The sequence below is a fragment of the Oryzias latipes genome, chromosome 17 (assembly GCF_002234675.1).
Source record: "Oryzias latipes chromosome 17, ASM223467v1".
Classification (NCBI taxonomy): domain Eukaryota; kingdom Metazoa; phylum Chordata; class Actinopteri; order Beloniformes; family Adrianichthyidae; genus Oryzias; species Oryzias latipes.
Window position 1 is genome coordinate 10,902,560 of NC_019875.2, and position 15,394 is coordinate 10,917,953.

At 38.3% G+C, this 15,394-nt stretch overlaps 1 protein-coding gene across 1 annotated transcript; it reads left to right on the forward strand.

Annotated features, from left to right (window-relative positions):
* The first annotated feature begins 8,853 nt into the window (after nt 1–8,853).
* LOC101168490 (gastrula zinc finger protein XlCGF57.1) lies at nt 8,854–11,301 on the forward strand. Its single transcript, XM_023965669.1, has one exon. The coding sequence runs from the start codon at nt 9,141–9,143 to the stop codon at nt 10,878–10,880; it is 1,740 nt and encodes a 579-aa protein (XP_023821437.1). The 5' UTR covers nt 8,854–9,140; the 3' UTR covers nt 10,881–11,301.
* The last annotated feature ends 4,093 nt before the right edge of the window (nt 11,302–15,394 follow it).

Consider the following 15,394-nt stretch of genomic DNA (forward strand, 5'->3'; position numbering starts at 1 on the left):
TTCTGCTAGTCCTGTCATAAGACCATAACCTCTTCACCACGTTGACCTTTAAGCTGTTGTCCAACTTTTCTGTGTGGTCTCAGCTTTGTTCTTCCTATGTTGCTCACTCTCTTTTGGTTTTACTTCTGCTTTTCTGAGCTTTGAATCTCACCAGGTGACAAAACCCATCGTTTTTTAGACTGACCTGAGTTGAGATGAGCTTTCAAAGCTGCCAAGGTTTTACACCCAGCAAACCAATGAAAGGCATCAAGGTGCAGACCGAATAACCCAGAGAGAAAGGTCGCTGTAGATTGAACAGACTGTTCTAAACAGAATTGCTGATAAGTTTACCTCTCCGTTTGGTTGCTTTGCTTTCACATGCAGCACTTTCAGAGTTGGACCAATGACTGAATCTCCTGCTGAAAAATTCCGTTTAACGGCTTTTAATTGGAGGGATAGTGTACATAAAAATGTTCAATTCTGCCTTAAATATAAAATAAAGTATAGTTGAACAGAATTAACTCATGCAAAAGATCTTTACTGTCTAAATGCTGAGTTTTGTCCACATAATTTATTTTAAATATATTTTTATTGAAATATTACACACTAATATATAATAATTCACTTTTTTACACCGAAACTTCACAAAGTAACATGGTAGTTGTTAGCTCAAATGTTTAGGGCCATAGAATAGTCTTTGTTTATGAAAGACTTTACCATTAAACAAAAATGAGCCCCCCTTAAATGTACATCTCTGATTGTGAAACACAGACTAAGGAACCATAACCAGGTGAACCAGATGCTATTTAGAAAATGTTAGGATGAGGAAATGTTGTCAAATCTGCTGTGGAGCATCCAAACTCTGGGACTTTTTTTTTTTCTTTTTAAGAAATTCTCTGCAAACAAATAAAGTAAGCCAAAAAATGTGTTTTTGCAGTTTGTTTAAAGATTTCTGACCTCCCAAAAAAACCGGATCCTTTGAAAACAAGTAATTGCACAAGTTGACAAATCTTACATAATATATGTCGGAATCACATCATTAAAAAAAAACATGAGATTATAAATACCGGTATCTTATATGGGATTTTTGTGTCAAGTATCAGGCAGTGCTGCTTAAAGGCACAACCAGTATAGAAATGTTTTTGTTTGCACATATCAGAATGTGTTCAGAACGCCATACATTTGTATAATTTCTGTTATGACATAAAGTCCACCAATCCTGACGGTCCTATCCTTTAACTTCACAGCTGTGCAGGTGAGGGCGTCACAGAGCCTCCTCTGCACCTGTTTGTCCTGAGACTTGGAGATAGGATGTAAAAACTGTGCTGTCACAGATTTGGGTAACTTTCCTAACATGTGGCCACAATCAGGGGTCACTTTTACTGTTATCATGAGCTTTAGAAAAATTGATCCTATAGATTTAAGCAGTGTATAATATTGACCAGCAGAGGACAGAAGAGTTCAAGTTACTTTTTTTTGTAAAAAAAAAAACCTCACCAAGTTCATAATGAAATCTGGGCAATACCAATTTTTTTTTTAGACAAATTACAAGATTATTCTTGGGAGATATTGAAGGCGTCGCATTTCCACAATGCTTCAAGGGTGAATGAGTTTTTACTGATGTCAGCTGCTCAAAAAGCCATAATAATCTGGTATATATTTAAAAAAATCCATGAAGGTTTGGTTGCATCTAGTTTTTTTTGTCTCTTTAACTGAATCCGTGAAGGTTTTCCTTCATCCAAGCTTCTTTAACTGAAAGAACTAGTGCTGACTGAAGCCATTGTGATCAGCTCCAGTTTGTCTGGGCGTTGACTTTGATCTCAGGGCAGATGGTTTGAGAGTAACTCAATGAAAAATGTTTTGTCTTGAACGGAGCCTTTTTTTTCCCCTTCAGCTGAACTTATGTCAGTCAGCAGCATAAAAAAGACAAAAGGACAGAAACACTCCAGTTAATCTTTTTTTATTGAAACCCTGATTAGATTTTGGATAGTCCCTATAAAGGCAGTTTTAATGTCATTCAAGTTAAGAAAGGTTCTGTGTGAGCAGACATCCAGCAGGTCAGGTTTTTTTCTTCTTTTATGAGGATGTACAAACAGACTGCAATTATTATATTGTCATCTATCAGCGGTACGTCTACTTTCTGAATCAGTGTGAACATTTTCACATGACTGATCTTTGTGTTCTGGTCCTGAATGGTCTAGTTGTTCTCACAAAATGAAGCACTGACTCTTTATAAGAAAAATAATTAGTGGAACGAGAATGTAAGATCTTTGCCTGATTGTTAACTACAATTATTTGTTAATTTAGCTGTTTATCCTATTTTTGGTTTTCTTTTTTGTAATTCAGTTACCTTGAGAATTTTGTTCAGTTTTATTTTGTATGGCAAGTGATGCTAATTAAACGAATAAATAAAAAAGTAAAACTCCTGAGACATGTGAGATGGAAGAACTGCTGGGTTTGTCCCGTTTTAGTGTCCTCAGGTCTGAGTCTGAACCCTCGAAAAAGAGTTTTTGTAAGGATACTTTATCTTTATGAAAATATGAAATAATATTTTATATGAAGATTATGAAAATAAAAATTAATTAGATTTTCAACATACATGAAGTAACAAGGATCACGAAAATTGATTTTGCAGAGATCTCGCTGTGCAGTGAAGCCTTTTATCATCTTCATCAACTCCATAGAGAGGGAACTTGGCACTCTTAAACATTCCCTAATGAAGGTGACAGTAACTGAAAATTACTGAAGGTGAAACAGATTCATGTTTCTTCATGAAGCTTTCACACACCTGACACTAAAAACAACACAAACGCATACAACACTACAGATAACCTGCATGTGTTACTAATTTAGTAACATTTTTAAAAAAGCCGTGTTCACCTGAGCATCGCTGCTGTTTTCTCTATATAACTTAACGTAAATTAATCAACAGAAAAGCTCCCGTCAGAAAGGAAAGAAGGTGACAACATGTCATTTCTTTTCTGAGCACCAGCCAAACGAAGATGGAAGAGAGATTTGATCATCAGTTTCCTGAAACTTGATGCCAAAGCCTTTTCAGAGACCCTCTAAGGATGATGCAGTCCAACCGTCTGTCAACAGGCACATAAAAATGGTTCACCAAACAAGTCTATCCTGTAACATTATTCTGCACCACTGCATCTGCTGTCAGAGTAACTGATGTGACTGGAATGTCTGTCCTGAAAAGACACGCATCTGCAGGGCTCGCTGAATTTGCATATAAACCCACAGTTCTGCTCTGAACTCCTGACATCAAAGGAACGGGCCGATCTGTCAGGACCACGGGCAAAAGACCAGGAGGCGGGCTCACATCAACCCAATTTTAAAATCCCTGCATTGGCTCCCCATATGCTTCAGGATTGATTTTTAGATACTTTTAACCGTTTTTATATTTCTTAACGGTCTTGCGCCTTCTTATCTATCAGATCTTTTAGTAAAGTATGAACCCTCGCAGACCCTGAGATCCTCTGGCACTGGTCTGTTAACCGTTCGGTTTGTAAAAACTAAAACCTATGGAGAGGCTGCATTTCAGCACTATGGCCCCCGATTATGGAACAGTCTGCCAGAGGACCTGAGGGCCGCAGAGAGCATTAACGCTTTTAATAAAAGGCTCAAGAGCCATCTTTTTAACCTGGCTTTTAGCTAATTTTTACTACCACTATTTGTTTATTTATTTTATTTATTTTTATTCTATTTCTTTTGTTTTAAGAACTTACACTAGATTTTTACGTGTTTTAATTTACCCTATAGCAGTGTTTTATTGTTTATTGCTTTTTTCAATGTTTACTTTTTCAGTCTCCTTTTTTATTTTATTTTTTATTTACTTTTCTTTATTTATTTTCCAGTGCTTCCTCAGTTGGGACCTCTCCCTCTGGGTCAGCTGCTGTTCAGCCACTGCAGCTCTAGATGGGGACCTGCATCACCTCTTAGCTGTGGTGGAGCGGTCCCCGCCTGAGATGCTGCATTTGGATGTCTATGCAGCTATTCACAGGTTGTCTATGGGCAACAGGAGTTCTTTAGAAATTCGCCTCCAAGTTGTGGGTGGAACTGTTGGTTGTGAGTAAACCTGCACTCATTTTCCATCATCCACTTGTTCCTCTGCAAGCTTACAGCCCCTCAGACCGCCAACCTAATATTAGTAGTGCAACAAAAACGGTGAGCAATATTGAAGCTATCCATTTGAATTGAGCCAGATGCCAGCTCTGACGAGCTAAAAAAACCGACATGGATTTAGTCGTCTAGATGTTGATGCATCAGAATGGAGCGGAGCAGGAAGCTTGTGGCACACAGATTGTAGTTTGTAGAAAACAACTAAAGTCTTTTTCAAACTCAATTTTTTGTCTGCTCATCTGTAAAAGCAGAAATACTCAGAAATGCTGTTTTAATCTTAGTTTTCTTCATATGTGTCCTTCATCCTGGGAAAAAAAATGCATCAAGAACATATTAGAAACACCACAAACACCATTTTCATTAGAGTGAGTCTTTAAGTTCTGCTCTTCATGATTGTTCCAGTAAACACTCTGACTGTCATGGATTCCTTTAAGGTGAGGCATGTCATCAGTCAGCTGCACTTTCGTTACTCATGGGTTTCATAATGAAGAAAAATAAACTAGAAAAGCGACAACTGTGAATTGGAATTCCTTCAGCAGCACATTGTCTTTCTACCGTTGAGCTACGCCCTTCACATATAGGCTTACCTCCGTTCATGCCTCCGTTCCTCTTCTGCTGTAACCAGACACTAAAACAGAACTTTCCCTCCTGTAAGCAAACAACTGCTGCTCTGCTGGAACCTGAAGAACAACTTCTACAGAATCTGTAAGTAACTCTGGTGGGACAAAAAGCTGAGACAAACATGACTTAAATGTGTTTTCTTCTTTGGTACTCATTTACAAACCAATGTTATTATTATTTTAGCATCCAAAATGTTTTTTCTTGTCTGTGGTTATGTATTTATTTAAAGGTTAAGAGAAAACTAAAATCATAACTGGACAGAATCAAACGCAAAACGTGTTTAGGTTGTTGTCTCAAACTGATAAAGGAGAAGAAAAAGAAAGAAAAGAAAAGAACATTTGTGATTTTCTCCCCAAGTTTAAGACATTCAGTTGCGTGACAAAACGTAAATATCTACGATGAAATAAAATTATCCATGATAAAGAAAAGAGAATTGGCAGAAAGTGTCAAAAATGAAACATGATTCATTTAAAAAAGCATAAATGGTTGCAGAAAATGACAACCAATGACAACAAATGAAATGAGAAAAATAAGAACAAAACAGTTACAAAGTAAACAATTAATGAATTAGTCAAATTTTAACCTTAAAAAGAAAAACGTCAAAGTAGAATGGCAAATATAAGGACAATTTTTTCTTTAAGTTCCGTGTTCAATACACTAATCATTGGTTTACAGAGCAGACTAGCTTTACATGATGAAAGGGAGCGTTGGGGTAAAAATTTCTTTTTTTTTTTATTTTTTTTCATCATTACCATGTTTTATTAAAATGTAAAATATCCAATGCCACTTTAAAATACTATCAAATGTGTTTACGTCTAAGCATGTTGTTCAGCAATACAGCAATTCTTGAGTCTTTACTAGAAACGACAGCAGAGCTCTTAAAAAGTCTTAAAGTGCCGTAATTACCTTGACATTATTGCATTGTTACTAGACGTTTATTATCAAATTATATACAGCATTATACTTTTATACAAACATACAAAATGTATTTTGTGATAAAAATGTGTAAAGATGTTGTGCTTCGGTTTCTTAATGCACTTCTGCTTGTCCTCCTCAACAGCAGTAACAAACAAAACCCACAATTTAAACCCGACAAAAATCCTTTACATTTTGGCCAAGAAAAGAAAAACACAACAGGGTACAGTAGTAACACAAAAAGGGGAGGAAAACGAAGACAAAGAAACTCAGAACTCAGAAAAATTTCAATGAAAACATTCATTATTAATGTCTTAAAACTGATGACGGTTCTCATTTCTAAGTAACTGCTGATCAAAACAAAACTATGAGGGGAGTTTAGTGATGCTTCACTAAATGAAAATAAAAACAAATGTTAATAAAAAAAATCAGCTCCTGTGAGACAAAAAACAATAGAGATGACTGGAAAATATTCCATTTTTATCTTACATGGAAAATTAAGTTCCCTTTAGGCTGTACTTTGTCTTCCCAGCTACTTAAACCTGCAGAACCCAACAATAATTTTCTCCAGGACTTTTAAAGTAAATGAAAAAAATTTGGTTTTTGTTTGTTCATTTTGGGAAGCAGCAATTAACAGCAGCCAAATAACTATTAATAAAAACATAAAAATAAAAAAACAGGAAAAAGTAAAATAAAAATCAAAAAACAAACAAAGACCAAAAAAAAAAACGAGTGTCAAATATGACCCTGTGGGATCTCCAGGGCTAAACTTCATGTTAATCCCTTCATGGCGTCTCTTCATCTCAATGGCGGCAATATACTTCCTTCTCTGTGAACTGCTTCCACTGCTATACACTTTTATTTTTGTGTGATATAATGTCGTGTCAACAAACCTTTTTTACATCCTGTCAGATAAAAAGTTAGGAAGATAAAATAAAAGAAGTCAGCCTAACTCATGATGAGGATGAGATAAAAAGTCTTTTTATTTCAGACAGGATGTAAAACAGCATTATGTAAATCCGTCTATAACTCAAATGTTGTAGTGCTGCAACTTTTGTTTTCCATGGGGAGAATTAACTGTCAAACAAGTTTGTCAAATTGGAAGAGAATTTTGGAATTGATTCTATTCTGTGCTTTGAGTTTATGTAAGAGATAATGGCAGATGAAGGGTGCATAATCAGACATTAACGCACGCCATGGAAGACTGAACCGCCCGACGCGAAGCGTTAATTTAAAGTAAATCATATTGAATCATGTTAAAACAAGAGCAAATTTAAAAACTGCTTGTAGCTAAACGAAGTAAGCAGCGTTTTAATGAAGCGTAACAGAAATGGGGTAATTTTTTTCTGTTTCTGTCATTTCAAATGTATAATTTATGATTTTGGTTATTTTTTAGATTCAACCAGAAGGATAAAATTCAAATTTAATTATTTATAGAACACTTTTTCTGTTGCAGAACACCTCAAAATGCTGTACATTAAACACATGAATAAGTAAATAGACAAACAAATTAATAAATAAAAGTACGGTAATCCTGATAAAAGCTCCCCAACACTCATACACATTGTACAAAAACAGACCATGAAATCAAGCTAAAACATAAGCAAATTTAAAAAGTAGCTAACAGAAAAAGTTACATCTGGAGTTTTATGTTTTTTCTTAAAAACCTTCACATTGGATGAAGCCCTCACATCCTCAGACAGGCCGTTCCATGGGCGAGGCCCGCGGTGCCGGAATGTGGCCTCGCCGTTTTTGGTTCTGACCTTGGGGAACATCAGCAGACCTGGACATGAGGGCTCTGGGAGGGACATAAACTAACAGTACTTCTGATAAAAACTAAGGTCAAAGTCTATTTAGACATTTATAAAATAAATAATCCTAAAATCGATCTTAAATCTGACTGGGAGCCAGTTCAAAGATTTCATAATTGGAGTAGTGTGCTTTTTCTTTCTGGTCCTGCGGTTAAGAGGCACACAGCAGATTAACAGTAGCTTTCATAACACCAGAAAGAATTATAATATACAAATGTAATGATCTTCAGCTTGTCGTTTCTGTACCATGAGGTGCCAGAGTTTCAGTAAACGGTACAATTGTATTTTATTTTAGAACTGTAAGGTTCAGGCACAGTCTGTTTGGTACCACATTTTGCTCTTGTGCAGTGTTTTCTTCCCTCCCTGCTCCTTCAGCAAACCAATTGATATTTTTCATCCTTCTCATTTTTCCTCCTTGGAAAAAAATTGAATTCGATGTGGTAATTACGTGAATTAAATGTGCCTCACCTTTAGATCTTATCTGTAATGTTTTTTCTATAATAGATCCGCTGCTGCAGGAGACCTGCATGGATGGGGAGGTCATCAGATCACTTTGATCAGGAGCAAAATGAACCTGAAACTCCCCAAAACAAGGAACAACAGAAAGAGACTGGACATCCACATCAACAGCAGATGATCATCAGGATGCCTGTTTTAAAGTTACAAAAAATAGGTAAGCAAACTGCAAGTGGTGCTGATGACAGCTGTGGCAGAGAAGCTGGTCTAATAAAATCAGCCTGCATGTCGGGGCAGATGGCAATACAAAGGAAAGGTAGACATGCTTAACCTGTCATGCTGCAATTACCTGTGTGAGGGAAGTTTAAAATTTGGAAAATCTTTGCATTGTTTTACGTTATTATGCAAATAAGTTGTTTACTTTGTTTAAACCAGGACTCATCTGGAAATAAGACCCAGTTGACACTGAGGTCATGCAGGTTTTTGAAATGAGTTTCCTTTTTATTTCCTCATTTATTAGTTGGGGTGAATGAATTTCTAAGTTCAAAATGCATAAAAGTTTTTTTCTTCACACCTTCTCTTATCTTTTGTCCTTTTCACAGCCTCAAATATGTAAAGAAAATGTTCAAACTTGCATGTAGGGGCAGATTTCACTAAAAAGACCCAGTCATGCAGCAAATGCTTGTGTGAGCGAAGTAGAAACTTGGATAACCTTTGCATTTCTAAAAGAGTACTTTACTTTGTTTAAAAATGGATGTATTTGAGAAATAGACACAATAAGAATTTGAAACTGAGGTCCTGCAGGTTTGTAATCATTGGGGTAGGGATCCATTTCCTTTCATTTCTTTAACAATCATTTGGGGGGATGGCTTCCTGTTTCCAGGTGCAAGAAACTTGTTTTTACCTTCACACTCTGTGTGACCTTTTGTCCTTACAGATCAGCCACAAATATGTGAAGAGGTTCAAACTGATCAATACATTTGCAACCAGAGGAGTAATTTCAGTCTAAATCAGAAGGAACCAGACCTGGAAAATAATAAAAAACCGAAGCAGAAAGGTGATGACCTTGATCCAGAACCAAGCAATGAGAAGCTCCTCTTTGCAGCTGAGAGCCAAGTCACGAAAGAAAAGCAACGCATCTTATCTGAGTCGGTGGTAAACGTTCAACTAAAGGTGGACAGGAGACATTGTAGAGACAGCAATCTAAGCAGCTCTTCAGGAAATACCAACATGAATGGGAAGTCTTTGTCATGTAATGTTTGTGGGAAAAATTTTAAGTACAATTCCCATCTCAAACGTCATCTCATGATCCACTCGGGGGAGAGGCCTTACAGTTGTGAAAGCTGTGGAAAAGGGTTCAGACAAAGCAGTGATTTGACTGTTCACATGAGGATCCACACTGGCGAGACGCCACATCACTGTAAGGTTTGTGGTAAAGGCTTCTCTGTTACCAGTGTTCTGAAGATTCACATGAGGACCCACACGGGTGAGCGTCCGTATTCTTGCGAGACCTGTGGCAAAAGTTTCACCAGCAGCAGCAGTCTGACCATCCACCGGAGGTGTCACACAGGGGAGAGGCCCCATTCCTGCACTAGCTGTGAAAAGGCTTTCAGCTGCAGCAAAGCTTTGACGATTCACATGAGAACTCACACGGGCCACAGGCTGTACTTCTGTGAAACATGCAGCAAAGGCTTCAGCTGTAACCAAAGCCTGAAAATTCACATGAGGATTCACACAGGTGAGAAGCCTTTCACCTGCACCATCTGCAGAAAAAGCTTCAGGCATAAAGGAAGCCTGTCTTTGCACATGAAAGTTCACTCTGGAAAAAAAACATTTTCCTGTAAACTGTGTGGAAAAGGATTTTTCATTGAAAGTAGGCTGACCGACCACATGAGAATCCACACGGGCGAGAAGCCATTTTCTTGTAAAACCTGTCACAAGAGTTTCAGTTGTAACCAAAGTTTGACTGCTCACACTAAAGTGCACTCAAGTGAGCGACCGTACTCCTGCGAAAAGTGTGGAAAAAGGTTTCGTCATAGTGGCAGTTTGACCTTTCACCTCAAAACTCACTCGGGCCAGAAGCCTTTTTCATGTGAGGTCTGTGGCAAACACTTCATTGCAAGCCGTGCTCTGACCGTCCACATGAGAACCCACACCGGAGAGCGTCCTTTTTCCTGCACGACATGCAGCAAAAGTTTCTCTTTGAAATGCATTTTAAAGGATCACATGACAACCCACTCAGGTGAGAGGCCCTTTTCCTGCCAAACGTGTGGCAAAAGTTTCAGTTTGAAGCGCTCTCTGCAGGTCCACGTGAAAACCCACACGGGCGAAAAGCCCTACTTTTGTGAAATGTGCGGTACAAGGTTTCGCACAAAACACAGCATTGATGCTCACATGAGGATTCACAGCGGCGAAAGGCCATTTTCCTGTCAAACGTGTGCTAAAAGCTTTACCAATAAGTCTAGTTTGACCATTCACATGAGGATGCACACAGACAGCCGGCCGTACCGCTGTACAACCTGTGGGAAGAGTTTCAACAAAACCTATGCCTTGACTGTCCACAAGAGGACCCACACAGGCGAAAAGCCCTTTCCTTGTGACTTGTGTGGAAAAGCATTCACCCGCAGCAGCGGTGTGACCAACCACATGAGAGTCCACACGGGAAGCAGGCCCTTCGTCTGCGGCACGTGCGGCAAAAGCTTCAAAAGTAGCAGCAATTTGTTAAGCCACATGCACACACACGCAGCCGACAGGCAGCACTCCTGCATGACGTGTCAGAAGAGTTTCTCTACTAAATACCTGCTGACCGTCCACACAAGAAGCCACACAGGTGAAAACCCCTACGTATGCAACACCTGCGGGAAAAGTTTGAGCTGTGGTAGTAGTTTGAAAGCACACATGAGAATCCACACGGATAACAAGCGGTTTGTGGAAGATGTGGGAAAGAGTTCAGCACTAAGAGTAGTTTGAACGGCACACACTCAGAAAACACACTCAGACTGGAGTCCTGGAAGGCCTCGAGGCGTTCTTTCTCATCCAGAGTCTCTCTCAGGGCAAAATCATGCACTACAATTGTACATCCAGATTACACAACGCAAGAGGGGGGAATTTTAATTCTACAAATAAAGAGTTTGCTGTGCAGGCTTCTTTCATAAAAGTTCACCGTCAATGGCGATGTGGCAATGGAGAAACAGAAAGAGCAGACACAACAATTAAAGTCTTCCCAATGTTTATGTAAAAACGTAATTTGATTTTGGCTTTTGTTCCTGTCTGTTTTCCTGATTGGATCATAATCCATGTAATCTGTTGTGAATTGTGCTCGTTAATCTGTACTGGAAGTTCTGAATGACACTTTATCTTGGTTAATCATAATTAAACTGGTTCTATCTAGTGTTGCTGTGCCATACATCAACATTTACTGCTCGACAAGCACTAATAATAACTGAGACCTGCAGCCCTGAAGAGGAGCTTTGTGATATTGAGACCTTCCATCTGCACTGAATTCAAACCGTCTCCTCTGACAGACGGGCACGGTGCCGTGTGGTTAAGTAACCTGGTTTGTGGGGGACGTTCAGGTTGTTGAACAGGACCGTGTGCAGCAGCTTCAACCACAAACAAAGTCATGCTTTGCAGCAAGTCGCTCTCTGACATCATTCTGTCTCTAAAAGAACTGAAAAAGAAAACATTTTACAGGTGTTTTAAATGTTTACATATATTTAAATTCGCTGACTTTTTTTTAATGCAGAAGTGTGTATCACATTTATAATAAATATTCATTCTTGAAATTGAAAAACATAAACATTCATAATTTCGCTGCACCCATTTAAATAAAATCGTGTCATCTCTAGATTGTAATTAGGCTTTTAGTTTGCCTGAGTTTTCAGAAAGCTTAATGTAACCTGATTATTTCAGAGCATAAAAAAGCAGCCACTGATTTCTGACTGTGGAACAATATTCACCTGAAAGGCTGCATGCTTTCAGACCTTTGCTTGATTGCTGTTGAACTGCTTTAAAACAATGAACGGGCTTAAACATGGAAGCTGTCACCCTAAAAACGGAAAAAGAAATGTATTCCTCAACATGGATGAAAATGGTTAAACCATTCATCATTGGTTATTACTTTAAAAAATAAAGATGCAGAAGATTCAAGTTTTCTAGGGTTAGTGTGAGTGTTTGGGAAGGGGGGGTGTTCACTCGGGTCGTCAAGAAGACTATCAAGGTGAATAATCGAGGAAACTCTCATCAAAATGAATTGGGTTTATTTTTCAAATCGTGTAGCGTGAAAAAACATGATTGCATTGGTCAAAGTGGTTTGGGGTAATTGTGTATTCATTGTGAGTTTGATTGGGCTTTAACGCTTGTTTTCTCTTTCATGCATGTTGGTTGAATGTCTGTGATAAACATGAATAAAAAGTGTTCACATGTTTATCAAAATGATTAAATAAAGTACAGCTGGTGTGTGGAAAAGGTGGGGTCTTTTCTTGAATGAATGATTGGTCTCTATGTTTCTGCCTCAGTCTCTATAGTGAGAGTTTCCAAACAACAAAGATAATCAGTTAAGGTTTCATCTCAATTTGTGCAAAACCTCGCAATCAGTTTGGATCAGAACCAAGAAAAATGACTGTACTCAAACCTGTTCTTCTCTCACTGGATTCCTCTTCAATTAATTAGTGGTTTTAAAGTATTGGCACTAATTTAAACATCTCTGAACGGTTCTGTGAACCCAGTACTGATTGGATCTGCTCGTGAGTTCCAAACCTGGCAGGTCTACAATCTGGAGGAAACATTCAGCTGATAGAACCCAGGTGTTTTTTAGCTATCGCTGTGTTCGAGTCCAAACATAAAACTTTTCTCTTTTCTAAAGCATTTGTATAAAATACTCCATGCTCACAGTTTCATTTACTGCTCTTTGCATATGTACATTTTCTATCCCTGTACAGCTCTCTCTTGTGTGAAAGAGGTCCTGTGAAAATAAAGCACCGATGGAATCATTTTATCATTTACCTGATATGTGCAAAGCTCAAACAGAGCTGGGGTCTCCTCTAGGTGCAAGTTCAAAAGTTGAAACTGAACTTGGCATAAATGTTTTTATAAATGCGTTGCCATCTTTCTGGAATGACATTCGATGGTTTTCCTTTGGAAATGTTGCCTTTTGTGAAGGAATTTGTTTTAGTATTATCATTGTGTAAATGTATTTGGTGAAATGTATGTTTAAATGTTAACTCAGATTGACCTTTTTACCTCTTCTGAAAACAGTTCTGTGTGTTTGTTCATCTGCTTCTCATCCCCAGCTAAGAGGGGGTTTTACGACACACTGTCCTTAGCTGATAAGGAATACTGTTTGAACTTAGAATCCAACCAAATGGGTCATTATACAACACCCCCTAATGAACTTTTCTATTTGTCTTGAAAATGTTACCTCCTTCTTGTGTCCTTAATAAAAGCAGCATGAGGAGAGGCAGACCTTTGAGAAGAGAAGCGTGGTAGACGTTTTCTGTCACTCTTGCTCCTCTCCCTCGTGCATGAGAAACTTGATTCTTGTTGTGGTTTGTTGTTTATAATTGTGTTTTTCTTTAATGTCTAGATGCATTTATCTGACACCTATATTCCAATCAATATTTCAATAATTCATTAAATTCCCACCCCAAATATCTTTGTATCCCCTGTGCTATCCTAGGCACTTTACCATTGGGAGTTGGGTCATCTAGACCCACTAGAAAGTGCGCTGAACCTTTTTTCTTTAATGATTTGTGATCTTCACTGGTGTCCATGGATTACATGAAATTTTTCCACCTTTATCCACCTTTGTCATGGTAGGGAGAACACGTCAATGTAAGGGTGGGGTCATCTAAGATAGCACAAGGGTTAAAAAGATATTTGGGGTGGGAATTTAATGAATTATTGAAATATTGATTGGAATATAGGCAACATTTCCAAAGGAAAACCATCGAATGTCATTCCAGAAAGATTCCAGAAAGACGTTCCCAGTTTGTAGCTGTGTCGTTTTCTCTGACTTAGTTTCTGCAGAGCAGCAGTAGTTAGAAATTCACCTCTGAGTTGTGGGCAGGACTGTTGGCACAGAGTAAGCGTGGAATGATTATTATTATACTTTTATACTTTTTGATAATGCATTTACCTGGTTCTTTGTATTGTGGAGTGAGCGGATACAGAACATTTTCACAGAACTTGATCTTCAGTTTACTTATAGAAACAGGCTGATCTGCAAAATCAGAAAATTAAGAAACGCATGTTTTGAGTTATATACTGATGTTTTATGTAAACGGAAAGTTTCGGTACAGAACTTTATGTTAACCATAATCTAAGAAGGTCTCATAGGTCTGTGTGTGTCCAGTTCAGATGTGATATTCTGCCTCTAGCTTTAGATTCCCCTCTGTCCCGGAAGAGAACCGTGTTTGTACCTTTGTCACCAAAATAAGATAGAAAATGAATCCCAGTTTTTGTTTGTTGTCCCATCTATCACAATCAAAGTAGTGAATTGTTCACAGATATATTTTTGTTCGATATGTCAGATGAAGACGGATTGAAACATTTGTTCAATTTTAATGTGTTTAAAACTGCAAATTTTTCGTTGAAAGGTTGGGAACGCCGTAAGGCTTTTTATTTAAAATGATGGAAAACCTGTCTGCCTGCTGTTTGTGTCTTTGTAAGTACATGTGGGCTTGGCGCCTTTGGAGCTTGACACTAAAATAATAATAAAAGTCTGATGATGATGATGATGATGTATACATGAACATCGTGTGTGTGTTGTAATAACGACTCGCTTGCTGTCATTTGTTCCAGGAACGGCTGGTCTCTTAATCTCGTGCTTGTACGAACAGACAGAGAGCCATTGTATGCCATGACTTGATTTACACATGTTGGGTAAAAAAAAACTGCCTGCTGTGAGAGGGGGGTTCTAGGCAGAGCTCATCAGAGCAGAGCCGAAGCACTTCTTTTGTGTAGACGCCCCTGGGTCTCCTTTTTGCAAAAGGTTTGAAACTTCATGCAGATTCTTGTGTGATTTTTCCTTTTCCCATTTGCACATCAGGTTTTTGTTGTCCTTAACCATCCAAACCTGGGAAGGCCTTACCCAGCTGCAACATAAGCCTGCCTAGACTTCCCATTATCCCTTTGTTAACAAGGTCTCCCTCTAACTTACAGCCCATCACAATCTTAGCCTAACATTACCAATGCAACAAAAATGGTGAGACATGTTGGAGCTTTTCAGATAAACGGTTTTGAGACAGATGCCAGGTCACACGAGGAAAACAAAGACATACATGATCAAGTCGTCTACAAGTGAATGCATTAGAATGGAGCTGAGGAGGGAGCTGTAGGCCTGCCGATTGTAGCTTCTGCATCACTGATACAGGTTTTATCAGACAGCATTTTTTCATCTGCTCCTGATTCACGACGATTTGAATGAAGAAATACTCAGAAATGCAATCTTAAGCTTAATTTTCTCACTGTATGTCTTCCATTAT

Excerpts from the sequence above, each read along its gene's own strand:
- LOC101168490 (XM_023965669.1), top strand. The coding sequence starts at position 9,141 with ATGAATGGGAAGTCTTTGTCATGTAATGTTTGTGGGAAAAATTTTAAG.